The 15,074-nt window shown below is 37.6% G+C and overlaps 1 protein-coding gene across 3 annotated transcripts in view; it reads right to left on the bottom strand.

Annotated features, from left to right (window-relative positions):
- Positions 1-15,074, bottom strand: part of abcc3 (ATP-binding cassette, sub-family C (CFTR/MRP), member 3) — a 68,985-nt gene that overhangs the window by 8,784 nt on the left and 45,127 nt on the right. For 2 of the 3 annotated variants that reach the window (XM_066704743.1, XM_066704745.1), the window contains 11 exons: positions 14,627-14,773; positions 12,867-12,954; positions 12,195-12,261; positions 11,540-11,666; positions 10,976-11,152; positions 9,919-10,086; positions 9,005-9,185; positions 6,561-6,669; positions 5,785-5,935; positions 5,290-5,497; positions 315-628 (listed from right to left, as the gene is read on the bottom strand). In XM_066704743.1, coding sequence (XP_066560840.1) covers positions 315-628; positions 5,290-5,497; positions 5,785-5,935; positions 6,561-6,669; positions 9,005-9,185; positions 9,919-10,086; positions 10,976-11,152; positions 11,540-11,666; positions 12,195-12,261; positions 12,867-12,954; positions 14,627-14,773 — 1,737 coding nt within the window. Of the gene's footprint in view, positions 1-314; positions 629-3,878; positions 4,190-5,289; positions 5,498-5,784; positions 5,936-6,560; positions 6,670-9,004; positions 9,186-9,918; positions 10,087-10,975; positions 11,153-11,539; positions 11,667-12,194; positions 12,262-12,866; positions 12,955-14,626; positions 14,774-15,074 lie in introns of all 3 variants that reach the window. The other variant, XM_066704744.1, reaches the window with a different exon arrangement.

Genomic DNA, 15,074 nt, shown 5'->3' with positions numbered 1-15,074 from the left:
CAGCATTTCTAACCAAATTTATTTGTCTCTTAGTTTGTTTGAAGTTACATACTTTTTATTATTGCACGTATTGTCTTTCTGCACAAAGTGAGATGAAAGCTTGTGTCATTTCCATAGAGATACAGGCTAGCAAGGAACAGCAGTGCAAACAAACACAAACACCAAATAATCAAATTCCTATTGTAAACTACTAATGCTAGAATGCCCAAACCACATGCTACCTGAAACACTAGGACAGGTAAACACAACTACAAACACAACAACAAACACGTGGCATGCTGTATTAAATTGTTAGCCGGCTTGTTCCTATTTACCTGGACCCACCAATAGAATGCCATTAACGGCACTATCACTATGAGGAAGACAGGGGTGAGGGCAGAGCATATGAGCAGCACATTTGCTGTGTACCAGAAAGTGCGCATCCACAGATCAATATTTTCAGGGATTTGAGAGTCAATTATGTCCACGTCTTTGCCGAAGCGGTTCAAGATTCTCCCTGAGGGAGTGGCTTCGAAAAAGCCCTGAGGAGAGCGCAGGATGGCCCGAAGCATGTTCTGGTGAATGATCTGGGCAGCTTTCAGCATGCTGTAGGCCCGGCTTATGAAACAGATAGCCAAGAGCAGCACACCTGTGTAGCAGCACAACGAAAACAAGGTCAATTTCACAGATTGCACAACCAAAACAGCACCGCAGTGCTCAATACAAAACAGCAGCTCCTCACTGGATTAGTCCATTTAGCCAGTGTGGTGCAATTACTGTCACTGCTTGGAACTCTGGGATATGTACACATGCAATAGTGGAGGGTAGGGGGGAAGAACAGTGTTATATAAACAGCAGCCTCCCTATTTTAAAGGGAAGTGATGATAGGCAAATAGATGAAGAGGACCGCAGGGACGTTTCCATTTACACCTTGGAGAGGAAAAACAAAACAAAACATTGTCACAGGGACGTGTTTTCAGGGATGTGTTTTGTTTCTACGATCGCTTAAAAAAAAAAAAAAAAAGGAAACAAACAAAAAAGACTGTAAATAACCTTTTGTCACAGGATGAAGATCAAAAACAATTCAGGTAACTTATTCATTCTCTGGTAATGAGGGTAGTTATTCATTGTTGCATGGTGTTTAGGAGCATATTTGTTTGAATTTCTACTTCTATGTCTGTTCATCTTTTTACTGTGTCTGTTTTGACTCTTGCTGAATTTCTAGCACTCTTGTTATGAAAGGAGTGCGTTATAATTAAAAATATATATATTATATTCCAACTCCAGTGACAGCCTGTAGTGTTTGACAGATGTAGTTAAACACTGGCTGCAGATTTGGAATGCACAATGAATGTGTGGAAAATTAGATCCAAATTATTACAATGTTAAGTTACCCACCATTTCATATATAATACTACACCAAGCTCTAGGATTAATTCATCCAAGTTAAGAAGGAAGTGAATCATTCTTCTTTCTTAGGCTTGTAAACTACAAGACCTGTGTTGCTTCACCTTTGACTGACCTACAGGATCTAATAAAATCATAGAAGTATGCATCAGATTTTTCTTCTGTCATCCAGGGATCCCCCCCGCCCCCCAAAGGTGTGCAAACATTCCCCCCCTCCATCTGCAAAGAAATAACAGCCTCAGATTGCTCTTCAATTGTACAGCACCTGCAACCGAATCCTACACATTAAGTTATCTGCAACTCTACCTAAAGGAAGATACAGTCAAAAGAAATGAGATTTGACCCGTCTCAAAACTACAACAAACAAATAAACACTAAAGAAAAAAAGACAGCACAGGATCCATCTTATTAAAACAGTCAAATGACTGCAGCTATAGTTTCTATACTTATAATACTGCAATGAACTGAGATCGTTCCCAAAAAAAAACACTGTAAAACAAGGCACAGCAAACATCTAGTCCCACAGCAAAACACAGTATCACTGAATCAGTTCCAACCACATAAAATGTACAGTACCCTTTCTAAGAAAGACAAGTATGCTAGATATCTATTAACTAATCCTGAAGTCAACATGTATGCTTTGATTGATAATAATGCAACCCTAACCCGCCCCTCACACACACACACACACACACACGCCTTTCAAGATATTCACCTTTTGTTGCCTTATAACCTGGAATTAAAAGTTTATATTTTCTCCCATTTAACTACACATCCTACCCGACCACTTCCAAGTGAAAGTTGCTTACAACGAAACTGTGTTGCTGTTATACAAGTAGTAAGTGTCTGCTTGGCCTACAATGGCTCTGAAGTCAACAGAAACAGGTCAGTGATAAATAGTGTTAGAAATGACATCAGTGAAAGCTACTTAAGGCTGGGTTATGTAGAATGGAACTGGGAATGACCTACATTTGGATCTTTATACCAGCCTTCTCTAGCTCTCCCTAACACATGACTCAAGGCAAGACCCATGCCAGCTTGACCCACTATTGCCAGGCAAGTAAGACTAATACACTTTAGACAGATAGGCTGTCTGCTTACAAGACCATGATTAAATAATTACAGCACTATAAACATTGCTTTTTGGTTAGTTTAAATAAGGCCATGTCTGACTTTCTTCTCCAACAGAACATGGGCTACTTTATACTGCAATTTATCTAAATGTAACATTTAACTCAATTTTACTAATTGTATTTGAACAGCTTGGAAACTCACAGTCTGAGGTTAAACATTACACAAAGTGTGCTGGACTAAGAAGAAACGCACAGCGCTTGCAAACTAATATGCTACACTGATCCTGTAAGAATCACTTCATATTAGAAAATAGATTAATCTATAGATTCATATGATTAATCAAGTTCATATCATGTGACCTTCAAAATAGTGCTGGATATTATATATCTGTACAGTCAATGGAAATATGCCTTTGAATTTTGAATAGAATAGAACTAAATATGCATTAAATCATTTAAGTTAAAGGTTATTTTGGGACGTGTGAGTGCACAGAAAAAAACGTATGTTGTTTCTCTAACCTAATTATCCTTTCAAAAGTTCAATTCATTTTTAAATGGCAATTTATAAGCTGTGCCATTCCTGTTAAATGCACACTCTGCTTCCACCTTTGCATCCTCAACCTAGTGTAATCAGCCGGGTGTGGATCATATGTAGAGACAGAAGGAAACAGAAGAGGACAGGAAGTGTGCAAACCGCAAAGAGGATAAATGAATGTGTGGTTATGGAGGAAAGATAAATTAGTAGGACAGGACTGGATTACAGAATGAATGACTGCATCTCCACAACAACTTAAAGGTGCCCTATCGCAGAGCTCACTCTCATTCTGTGGGTGGGTTTCCTCTGGAGAAAATACATTTTGTATTATTTTATATTCCATTCTTTCAACCACATTCTTTGGACAACTTTCTTGTGTGATTTCAGCTGTTTTGGCATAATTTTTCTCATTTTGCATTTGTTTTAATACAGTTTTCAACATAAACCCTCAAAAGGCTATACAGAGGAAATAACTCTTGACTTGTCTGAGGAAAATACACTAATTCGTGAAGCTTCTTAATTGTGCCTGCGAGGCGATTGAGATAGTCTTTAACATGACATTTCACTGCTTTGTCACTATTATGAATTTTAAATCACATTAAAATCTTTTTCAGGAAATGTCCAGCACATTTATTCTCCTTAACAACAGTTTTCAACCTAATGCTCTTGAAATGGGGTGTGATTTTCTTCAATATCCATTTTTATCAACACTGTGAATGCACACAGTGCCAAGCAGCAGCTAAATCTGAGTGATAGTTAAGAAACATGATTTAGCAAAGAGCAACTGGACAGACACAAGACAGCCTGTCAGCCTCTTGTCTGGATTGTGATAGGGCACCTTTAAGAAACCTTGTGTTTAGGTTTTATTTATGGATCACAAATACCTGCACAAAGAAGTATATGAATGCCAGGGGTGCAATGACCACAGCAAAGATAGGGGTGCTGGAAATGATAACAATCATGGTTGAGAGGGAGGTAAAGAATGTTCCCAGGAACATTAAGATGGTGGGTGGGATGACTTCGTCAATCACAAAGATATCCTTGGAGAAGCGATTGATAATGCGCCCTATGGGAGTGGTGTCAAAGAAAGACTGAGGCGTGCGAAATTTATTCTCTAGCAGGGCGGCATGCAGTGTCCTGGCTGCCCCAATGCCGCTCAAGGCCAGAGTAAAGGACGATATCATAACCAGGACTCCTGTTTTAAGAAACAACAACAACAACGACATTATCAGTATGAACACACAGGTGGCTGGAATGTTTTGTGGAGGCTGCTTGGGAAAATAACAAAAAACAAAAAACATCCTCAAAGTTCATAATACGAGAAACTGCTGCACACATGCCAGCATAGGATAATAGTGAAATTACTTCAGTCTATTCATGTTGTAAATACTATGTGAGACAATGCATGAGGGATAAGCCTCATTTAATCATTTAGACTGTGTACAATTAACAAGCAGCCAAAGGAAGGCAATATTGCATTATAATAATGTATAATTCTTGTATGTCTTTTGGAATAAAAAACCCCTCCTGCCTATGGGCCTGTGGTTAGTCATATTACATTCTTTTGAAATGGTTATTTGTTGAATGTGTCATGAAGAACAATACCTGGAGGTTCACATAACCGCATATAGTAGTAAGAATGCTGGAATGGTAATGTTGCAACATCTGTTGTAGCTTTAAAAGAGTACATTTTTAAATTGTACTTTATGTACCCTGGCTACATAGAGCATAGCAAATAAAATCTGGAAGCAAATTCACCTAATCCTCATGCTATCTTAAAACTCTTGATGTGAGTTTAACACAGAGTTTGGCACATTATATAATCTGCATTAATGCATATGCTCTGATTTGGACACAATCTATTGACATTTGTTTACAGTAACAACTTCAGTTTTTAGCAATATTTTCAAAGAGTCAAAGGGTGAAATTGTTTATTTTACTTATAGGTATCATCTACAAAACTAATTAAACAAAAAAGAAAAATCTCTAAAATGATTAGCATGTTTTCAAAGAAATCTAAATCTTTTTTTAAGGATATGTAAAAAAACTTTTCTCACAAACATTACATTAAGGGAATCTGTTTCATAGCCATTTTTGTTTAGCCTACGTATTTTGATTAAAGTTGCATGTGAATTAGAATTAACAGACATTCACACACATACAACAGACTGACAAAGCATTCTTTGGGCTGGAGACTTATACAAAGTGTAAATTATATTAGAATATATGCTGTACATTACAAACTGAGTCTCAGTGCACTTGTTTTAATAGAGGAATGTGATGGTTGGTGCTTACCTTGAGACAGTCCCAGAGCGGCATAAACTCCCAGCCTCATTTCCGTTTTGGGCTGGGTTCCATTCACTGGTTCGTCGTTAGCCCATTCGCTCAGCCAGATGTTGGCTCCAATAGCTGCTGCATTCTGACAGCCATATAGTATGCAAATGAAGATGCAAAGAGGAGGTCCCACAGCCTTCATATATTCCCAAAACACTTTGAACTTCACCTGAGATGCGAACAAGCAAGAGATACAAGAACCAAGACAGAATTACACATTCTGCATTATGATTAAAGACAGCATTCTACATTCTATTAAGATATCTGTATATTCTTCAGTTTTGCTTAACTATGTTTTTCACAACACATGCTTTACTATGTATTTAAAAATGAATTATTATCATATATTATAAAATATTATAGGGTATAACTATGAATATATTTAACATAAATCTCAGATTTTTTCAAAGTGCAGTTTTTTGGAAGACCACAAGGGGGCAGGTTGGTTTCACTTACTCTGCCTGTCTCTGCAGTTTCAGTGTGAATTAGTTTGTCAAATGTAGTTTTTGTCTCAGGCACAGGTTCAACATGTCTTTTCTCGCTGCACCTCCGACGTGTGGACATTTTCTTTGGGTTTTCCATGTCTGCAGACATGATGCTTATTTGCCTAAGAAAGGTTGCATCAGATGTAAAAATAATAATATAATAATAATGATAATAAACAGAACTGGGATAAAGTAAAATAATATTTTCGACTACTCCACCTAGAGACACAATATATTAATATTTTGCACATGCGTGGTCTACTATATTTATTTGTTAACCTTATAATTTTAACATTTGTACATTATCTTGGAAATTATACATTTAATACACCACGCTAAGCAGCGCCATAAAAATAAACAAACCATTACTAGGGGTAATTATCACATTGTCCTTCATTTTATAAGACACTTAGCTTTGAAAACAATTTCATTATCCTTTATATTTAGATATATTCTAATCAATCTATCAATATAATAATTAGAATGTTTAAATTAACATATACGGTATATATATATATATATATATATATATATATATATATATGCTTGTTTTGTTAGTTTGATCTATGCAAATATGATTCTACAACACACAAATAAACAAACATTTGCTTTGTATTATATTCTAGCTGCATTGCCGATAGATGTCTGGACAGTAGACTTCTCCACTATAGGCCTTTATCACTTGTCATTTTTACAGTTTTTAAGTACAGTTCTGCTCCAACATTAAAGGATTGCTCCCATTCTTACCTAATGAAATGTCTGCGTGCTTCGTTAACAACTGGCTCATTGTCTACCATGTCTGTGTGGTTACTCAGAGTATCTTCAGGGAAGGGCTCCTCCTCTTCAAGTATTGACACTATAAATCAAATTAAATCTATAGTTAGCTTCTTCTTCTGCAACTTTGCCAACCACACTTTATGAGGCCAAAAAAGATGCTCAACTCTCTTATAACAAGTGATATATTGCTGTGACTCCTATACAATATACCAAGCCTCACAGAAACAGAAATTGCCCTTGTGTTGCTCAAGAAGACCTGCTTTTTGTATCAAATACAATATGTTACACTTTTAGCTGCCGTTTTATGAATATGCAGACTTATTTTCCCTCCTGTGCATTTTTTATTCACTTCCTGAAAAGACAGTGTCTGCGTGGTGACAAATGTTTGGGGAAACTGTGGTTAAAAAAACAAAATAAACAGTCAATTAAATGATGTTTACAGAAAATATTGCCCCAGAGACAACTATAGTTGGCAATGTATGCCACATTATAACTGGCTCTCACATTTCCATGCCAGTGTGGCGAGTTCACACCTCCACAGTAGTGCTGATTTAACGGGATATAAAAACGCCATGGCCTTCCTTTATAAATACTTGTTAAACTGTCTGGTTAGCTGTAAAACCACATGCACGTGCGCCTGGTTAGGTTTTCAAGGTTTAGCAAATTACACTCAGCCTTCCTAATTGACAATTTGCATAATCTACACAATTAAGTCAATCCAAAAGCACATCTAAGGCCCTGTCTACACTATGCACTGAAACCGTATTAGTTGGCTTCTGACCTAAAAGTGCTGAATACGCAAGCGTCTACACCACAGACTAGAATTGCAAACGGACTTGGGACTACCTCGGGGGAGAGTCTTCAGTAGTTTTAAATGAGATCAAATCAGGTATTGTGGATGATGTTGTACTAATCTAATTTTATGAGCACATCCTCACACATGCATATGAGCCTGCATATGCCGCTATGCTGTTTGTCAGTTGCTGCTTTCTTGCGGTTCTGAAGAAAATATACAAGCAGCCATGTTTTCTGCACCCCTGGACTGCATTATTGCATGCTTGTAAACATGAGTGCATGGTGGGATACTGTACCATTGCATTGCGCTGTGAGGAACTGTAACCAAGCCTCATGTGGATGCAGTAGTCCTGACTAAATGTACAATCGTTCTTCTGTGTGGGCACTTTGAGCTTGATTAGTTAGATCGTATTTAAGTATGGTTCTCAAGATTGGTTATATAGTGTAGACAGGAAACTGAGAAGAAATCCAAAACGAAGACAGCATTTAGAATGAACCAGGACCATGCTTCCTGCATGCATATTCAGCTGCTTAGAAAGAAACACCAAGCACTTTTTTGCTTAAGTTTACCTTGTGCAAACTGGAGGGACATTTGACAGTGGTTACCCTTAAAAGAAAATAAATAACCTCCTAGTAGGATTATCCCATAAAATATACACTACTGGTCACAAGTTTTAGAACACCTCAATTTTTCCAGTTGTTATTGAAATATTCACAGTTTAATGTCTCAATGTACTCTGAAATTAAAGCATAGAACAAATAAACAATTGGAGATAAAAAATAAATCATGGAATTGTTTTGTTTCACAAAATTTAACCACTTAAGCTGACAAACCCCTCTGGTACCCTTAAAAGGGCACCAAATCCTTGTGCTTCTCTTTAATCCCCTGTGTACTCTCCACTGTTGTGTTGTTTGCCAAGTGTTTGATATCCCATGAAAGCTGAGACTCTCAGCTTTCTAACAATGTGGAGCATTCTCTGATGTGAAAAATGTGTTTTTTAATACATTCTGAAATGGGGGGGGGTGGAGGGATACTTATTATGACATATTCTGGAACCAGACAGTCTACTGATCAAAACTCTCCCCCAGAGCACACTGTGCATTTACCCCCCGGGCTCTGAATGACGGCGGCGACACGGAAACTGTAAATCGGATGTGTTTGAGAATTAAATGCGCTGGTAGCCAAGAGAATAAGCTTTCAAATTATGTGCACATTGTAGGAATACAGTGTAACTTCTATGCACAGGAGCTGCAGGTAACACTGCCAAATAATGCTTAAGAGGGTGTAGTAACACAGTATATAACTCTGAAATGTACATTATTTTTCAGTATTTATTAACCTAAACTAATTTTTTTAACCTCTGGCAGTTTACCGCTTACTTTTGTACCATTTCAGGTTATTTCAGGTTATTTCAGGTTATTCACTGGACTATTGAACTGCTTAAATTTCAATAAAAACTGGAAAAATGGGGGTCTTCTAAAACTGTAGATTATATAGATAGAGTATATCATAGTTCTTTTACCATCTTTATAGCCAGCAAAATTAATGAATAATAAAAATAATTGCAACAATAACAACAATTATGACATTAAGTATATTTAAAGAATAATGGAGGTACCAAGTTCATCTTCTTCTATAATGTCTTCATTGGAGTAATTCCTCAGGAATTCTGCGAAAGCCCCGTTCTGCTGCAGCAGGTCCTGATAGGAGCCCATCTCTGAGACCTTGCCCTCTACCATCACCACAATATTGTCCACTTGAGGCAGGTAGGTGATGCCATGAGTCACAAGGATTCGGGTCTGTGAGAAATTCAAGAAAATCCAGGATTACATTTTTTTCCCGGGCATGTAGCCTCAGTAAGAGCACAAAAAGGTTGCTGGATGCAGCTAGATTTCCTACTCCACTTTCTCACTTACTGACTCTAGACGCACTTTCTAAATGGCAAAAGAGACACCAAAATATCTGCAGGCTTCCTGAACTAGAGAATTAAAAACAATTGCTGATAGAAATCTGCATATCAATATGAATCCACTCTGCCTCATTCTATATATTGCCTTGTACTCAATCTAAGGTTACACTATCATCATGCTTCAACAGCTCCTGCCTCTCACAGGAATGCTAAACTTTGGTTTATCACTACAAGAATGTAATGGCCTATATAAACCTGTCTATAAAATATGCCTAAAGTGAATATACAAAATGCAGTTAGAAAGAAGAAAGGATTTGACATGGAAGACGATAACCAGCACAGTATACCAAAGCACTTCAAAAACATAAATAGACAGGGAGAGATAAAGAACAAATTTAAACAAAGTAATACAACTAGAACAATATAAAGAAACCATTAAAAATAATATGTAAAAAGTGACAAACCAAGTAGGTAGTAAACTAGCAACTGCAGGGATGTAAACAATGAAAACTCTAAAGGATGTGATTTAAAAAACAGGACTGCTCTGTGTAAAGTGTAATAGAACAAGGTCATGTTGGGCTTAATGTGCACAAAGCAAGGCCTTGCGGCTGCCAGAACTCTACCTTTCCTTTCAGGGCTCCCTCTGGACCGATTACTTTGTCGAAGATGTGCTTTGACACGTGGGCGTCTACCGCAGAAAGAGGGTCATCCAGTAGATAGATGTCAGCCTCACTGTAAATAGCTCTGGCCAGGCTGACCCGCTGCCTCTGACCTCCTGAGAGATTAATACCCTGAGGGAGACGCACGTCAACATTAAAGGCAGCAGGAACGTATCACCACAACGCAAAGCACCATGTTGACCCAAGATAATCTGCTAGACAGCAGATGCATCGGATTAAAACAGATAAATTATCACTTAAGTTATCACTTTGGTCAAGGGATTACATGGTTTGTATGGTCTCCTTGATGTTATCTCATTTAAACTACAGACACAGCGTATGAGAGACACAAGTTGTGATTTTCATGACAGTGGGAAGAAAATAAACTTGGTAGCAGTATTTTTAGTTCCTGAATTAAAGGACTGATTTACATTTTTGGAGGTACTAAAAGTGAATAATTGATATATTTTATTCATTCTCTTTGAATGATGTTTATTAAGTAAACAGAAGGAGGTTTTCCAAAATTATTGTGCAACCAACCAGTTTTGAAAATCACAGTGCAAATATCTGTGGGCCTTAAGAATGCCAAATCACTTTGTAATTCAAACGTTCACAGTCAGTGTTATTTTGCAAATGCACACTTATTAGAATCTGTACCCAAACCAGTATTTTACACATTAGCTAGCTGGTGTGCTTGTATGTACGTTTTTCATTGCTACCACCATTCAGATGTACTGATCTGAAATGCTGTGATTTCTGGTAGGCTTGACAGAGTAGAATGCCACAGTCATCATGGTCTGGCTTCAGTCTGTGCACCTGCTCAGCAAGGGAAACTTCAGATTGCTCTCAACAGGAATATCTAAGATAATTTGGTTGCTTTTCTCAGAACCAGCATTTGTACTGTCCTGAAGCTCAGCTCACTTAATGCATCTTAGCTTGATGTGCTCATGTAACTAATAGTCCAATTAACCTTTGCTTTTTACACACTGCTGAAACAAAACTGTCCTTTGGTCTACGGTACCTTTTCTCCGATTTCTGTCTGGTCCCCCCCAGGCAGAACCTCTAGGTCAGTGACTAGTGCACAGGCCTCCAGGACACAGCGGTATTTCTGCTCATTGTAAGGTAGGCCAAATAGGATGTTGTCTCGGAGTGTGGCATTCTGGATCCACGCCTGCTGGGGAACATAGGCAAGTGAACCCTGAAAACAACAAGAAAAAAAAAAAACAAGAAGGTTCAGTAATGGATTTTGTTAATAAAGGAGGCCTTGTTTTGACCACCGACGTGCACCTTTCTCACAGTAACAGTAAGGGACTTAACAGAATCCAAATTTCTTCTCGAAGAGGGTCAATTAAAGATAGCACTTTTAACTTAGACTTAAAGTGGTTGGCTTCAAAAGTGAATCAGTTTCGTAACAGTGAGTTCAGAGCACTCTTCAACCTTTGGGTTCGGGTGAACTATAAATGCTGAGACTGACTGCCATAAGACACAGGACATTGACATTCAACAATAGGAAGGAAACCAGTATTAGGGACACGTAACAAACATTAATACATAGACTGGAGACAGAGATGAAAAGGTAACAAACCCTTATTGAGATATCCCCGTCCAGCTTCTCCATTTCTCCCAGCAGAGCACACACCAAAGACGTCTTCCCACAGCCCACATGGCCCACCACAGCCAACAGGGAGCCCTGAGGAACCATTAGGTTGATACTGAAGAGAGAGAGAAGAAAATATCCCTGAACATTAAGCAGTAGACATTAGGAGAGATGGAATGGCTTGATAAAGGGACTATAATATCTTTCAGGTTTGATTAGCTTCATCCTGTCACAAGTGAGCTGCAATTAAAGGGTAGGAAGGAAATTCTCTATCCCCATCTCCCACTCATCGGATGAGAGAGGGACTGTTCTGCATTTCTTAAGAGCAACCTTCAGATCAGTCATGTAGGCTCAGAGGTGCTCAGGAAACCAAAGTGGTTGCTGAGGAAACCCGTCCCTCACATCCCTATCAGAGCTCAGCCAACTGTAGATTGGCTATTAATCAATCCTGGTGTGCATCAATTAAAATGTAGCACAGATTTAAACCAGCAATAACCAGACTACAGATCTCAACCCGGGATCAGAGAATAGGCTTTTACCAGTGCAATCATTTGCAATTTCATCCTGTATTAGTGTGAATCATTACAAACAATGTTTAAATGCTTAACTGGCAAAACTGCTTAAATGCAACAAAAATACTTACTTGTGAAGAGCTGCTGGATCTTTTTTGGACCAGGTGAATTTTCCATTTACTACAGTAACAGCGTAGCCTGAAAGAGAGCGGAAGACATTAATATTCAGTGTGTTAACAGTGCAGTTTCCCATTCAGGGAAACATGGTACACGGTGTCTCATGGTTACTCAGAAACAGTAACAGTTACTTATCAGTGTTATGTAACAGAAGGGCTATGAGGAGAAAACAAAACAACAAACAATATAGATAAGTTAGTTAATATTAAAATGGTGTTACAGTTTCTATCCCAATTCACTATACATTGTAATTAAAAGAGACATTTTCACAAATCAACTGATATTAACAACTCAGGTATCAGCAACACTGATGAACATCCCTATTTGAGGTTTCCTTCAGACTAAGTTATGAAGGCAGTTATCAATTACAAAATAACTGAAAAAATCATAATCTTTATTTGGGAGAATTGCCTTCTTCGCTGTGTTTTCAAGGTGGGTTTGTCCAGTCTAGGTCAGTTAGTAATTGCAATTGTTCAGAGAGGTTTTTGTTTATATATACATATACATCCATTTCTGAAGGATCATAATGAATGAAAAGCCAAACTGATTCAGACCAGCTGGGTGGGTTAGAACTGGTGAAAGGGACATTTCCTCTCTGAAACAAAAGCTTTCAGCAACTTGTTTACCTGAAGCAATATTCTTCCTGTCAACGTTGTCTGGGTCCAATTCATCATGACTCAGAAAATGCTGAATGCGTTTCAAAGAGACATTAGCCTGCACACACACAAAAAACACCAGACACCATTTTAGGATATTGCTTTACTTCCATGATTGATAAGATCGATAGAGAGATAAAAAGATACAGACACAGAGACAGGCAGACAGACAGAGAGGCAGACAATTAAAACAGATAGAGAGAGCCTTTTCTCTGTCCTAGCTGCAGAGATCCATTGCTTTCCTGTACACAAGTCTCATTTTACTTAAGTACCAAAACAGTGAAGTCTAACTAAGACGGGGATTAAATTGAATGCTTGCTACAGGACAATATTATTAGACTCTAAAAAGCAGAATGATCAGGTTTTGTTAAGGTTTTGTTCCTTAACTAAGGGGCAATGGTGGACGATTCAATTACAGAAGTGCTTCAGCATTTAGAAGAGTGCTGTTGAGTTTGTCTTTCAATGGTATATTATGGCCTCCAGTCATGCAGAAACAAAGCATTGACACCCAGAGCTTAGCCATATCAATACTGCAAGGCTGCCATTGTACTGGTAATGTCGTGACACATTCAATGCTACCCTAGAGTTACCCTGAGAGGCTAATATAAATAAATACATAAATAAATAAAGAATATCTCTATAGAAGTAGAAGTAGTGTTTTGTTTACCAATTCTGCAGCTATGTTTACTCAAATTGCTTTTAAAACAATCATATTTAGATTAAGATAATAAGACCACACATAGGAGAAATGAAATGCTTAAACTTTCATGAACTTTCTTTTTCAAGTGGTCTTGAGAGACAGTTAATGATCCCTTTTCTTGTACAATGTACATGTTTACAGAGAGATTGAGCTGCATGTGAATGTTGTCAGTATTTCTTCAGAATACAGGAAAAGCAGAGATAATTGATAAGAATTCTCATGAACATCTACTGTGTACAGCAAACCTTGTTACAAAAACAAAGCAAAGGCTCAAAAGTAAATTTTCTGTACCCTTACATCTGAGGTTCAACACACTAAAATGTATTAAAAAAACAGTACAAGGTATCAGTATGTAATTTATGCCACCGTTGGTAAGGGCATCTGACAAATAAAATAAAATTACACTTTGGTTATAAGCAATTATAAGCAAATTACTTATTAAATTATTTAAAAAGTTGACCGGGCTATATATATATATATATAAAAAAAAAATTTAAACTCATTAACATCTATTTAGTTAGAATACGGTTCTTTGCAATGTGACCTCTAGACTGGAGAAAGCTAATGGGAACCTTCTTACTTCTGGAATTAACTACATTACAGCACTGCAGATTTATAGAAAATATCTGCTAATGGGACAGTTGGCTATATAAATCATGTTATCATAACTTAAATGAAAAAATAATTCAGAACTCTCGATAGGATGGTCAGTACAGGTATATATACTAGGAATTAAACTAAAACACACACACACACTCACACACTTACACCCCCACCCACACCCACACCTACCCAAACACACACATCCACACTTGATTGTGAATATTCTTATTACCGATAGCTGATTAGAGATGTCCAGTTTGCTCTATTTTCTGCAGATGGCTTCTGCAACTAATGTCTACATGAAACTTAGAAATCCTCCCTAAATTACATTGCGATAGTTTGCGATGAATCCAGGACCTGTTTGCGGACTGTGCAGAAAAAACTACAACAAAACCCCTAAACTAGGGACAGTTCTGTTTCACTTTACCTGTACAATGCTGCTGATAACCTGAGGGAGCATGTTCAGAGGAAACCTCAGGATGTTGAAGAGAGACAGGGACACAAAAGCCTTCTGAGCATCTAGAACGTTCTTGTCATCCATGTTTACGTAAACAGCAAATGATGTCAAAGCGACCTAAGAATGCAAGCAAACCACATCAAGGAGAGCAAGGTGAATTGTAATAGCAAGGGAAGAAGAAGAAAAAATCCATAATGTAGTACTTTGGTCCTTTTCATAAAATGAAATCAATTGCAGACTATCCAAAACACAGTTATGCACATTGCACTTGTTTGTTCTTCTTTTTAAAGCAAACGGAGTGATACTGAATTATATTGACAGAACATTAGTTTCAGCAGTGTGTTATACTGCATTTTGAAATACAAGTGAATAAACATAATACTTGGAATTGTTAACCTACAGTTGGATTATCAGTGTC

The sequence above is a fragment of the Amia ocellicauda genome, chromosome 5, assembly GCF_036373705.1.
Source record: "Amia ocellicauda isolate fAmiCal2 chromosome 5, fAmiCal2.hap1, whole genome shotgun sequence".
Taxonomy (NCBI): Eukaryota; Metazoa; Chordata; class Actinopteri; order Amiiformes; family Amiidae; genus Amia; species Amia ocellicauda.
This window is presented reverse-complemented; position numbering and strand designations above follow the sequence as displayed.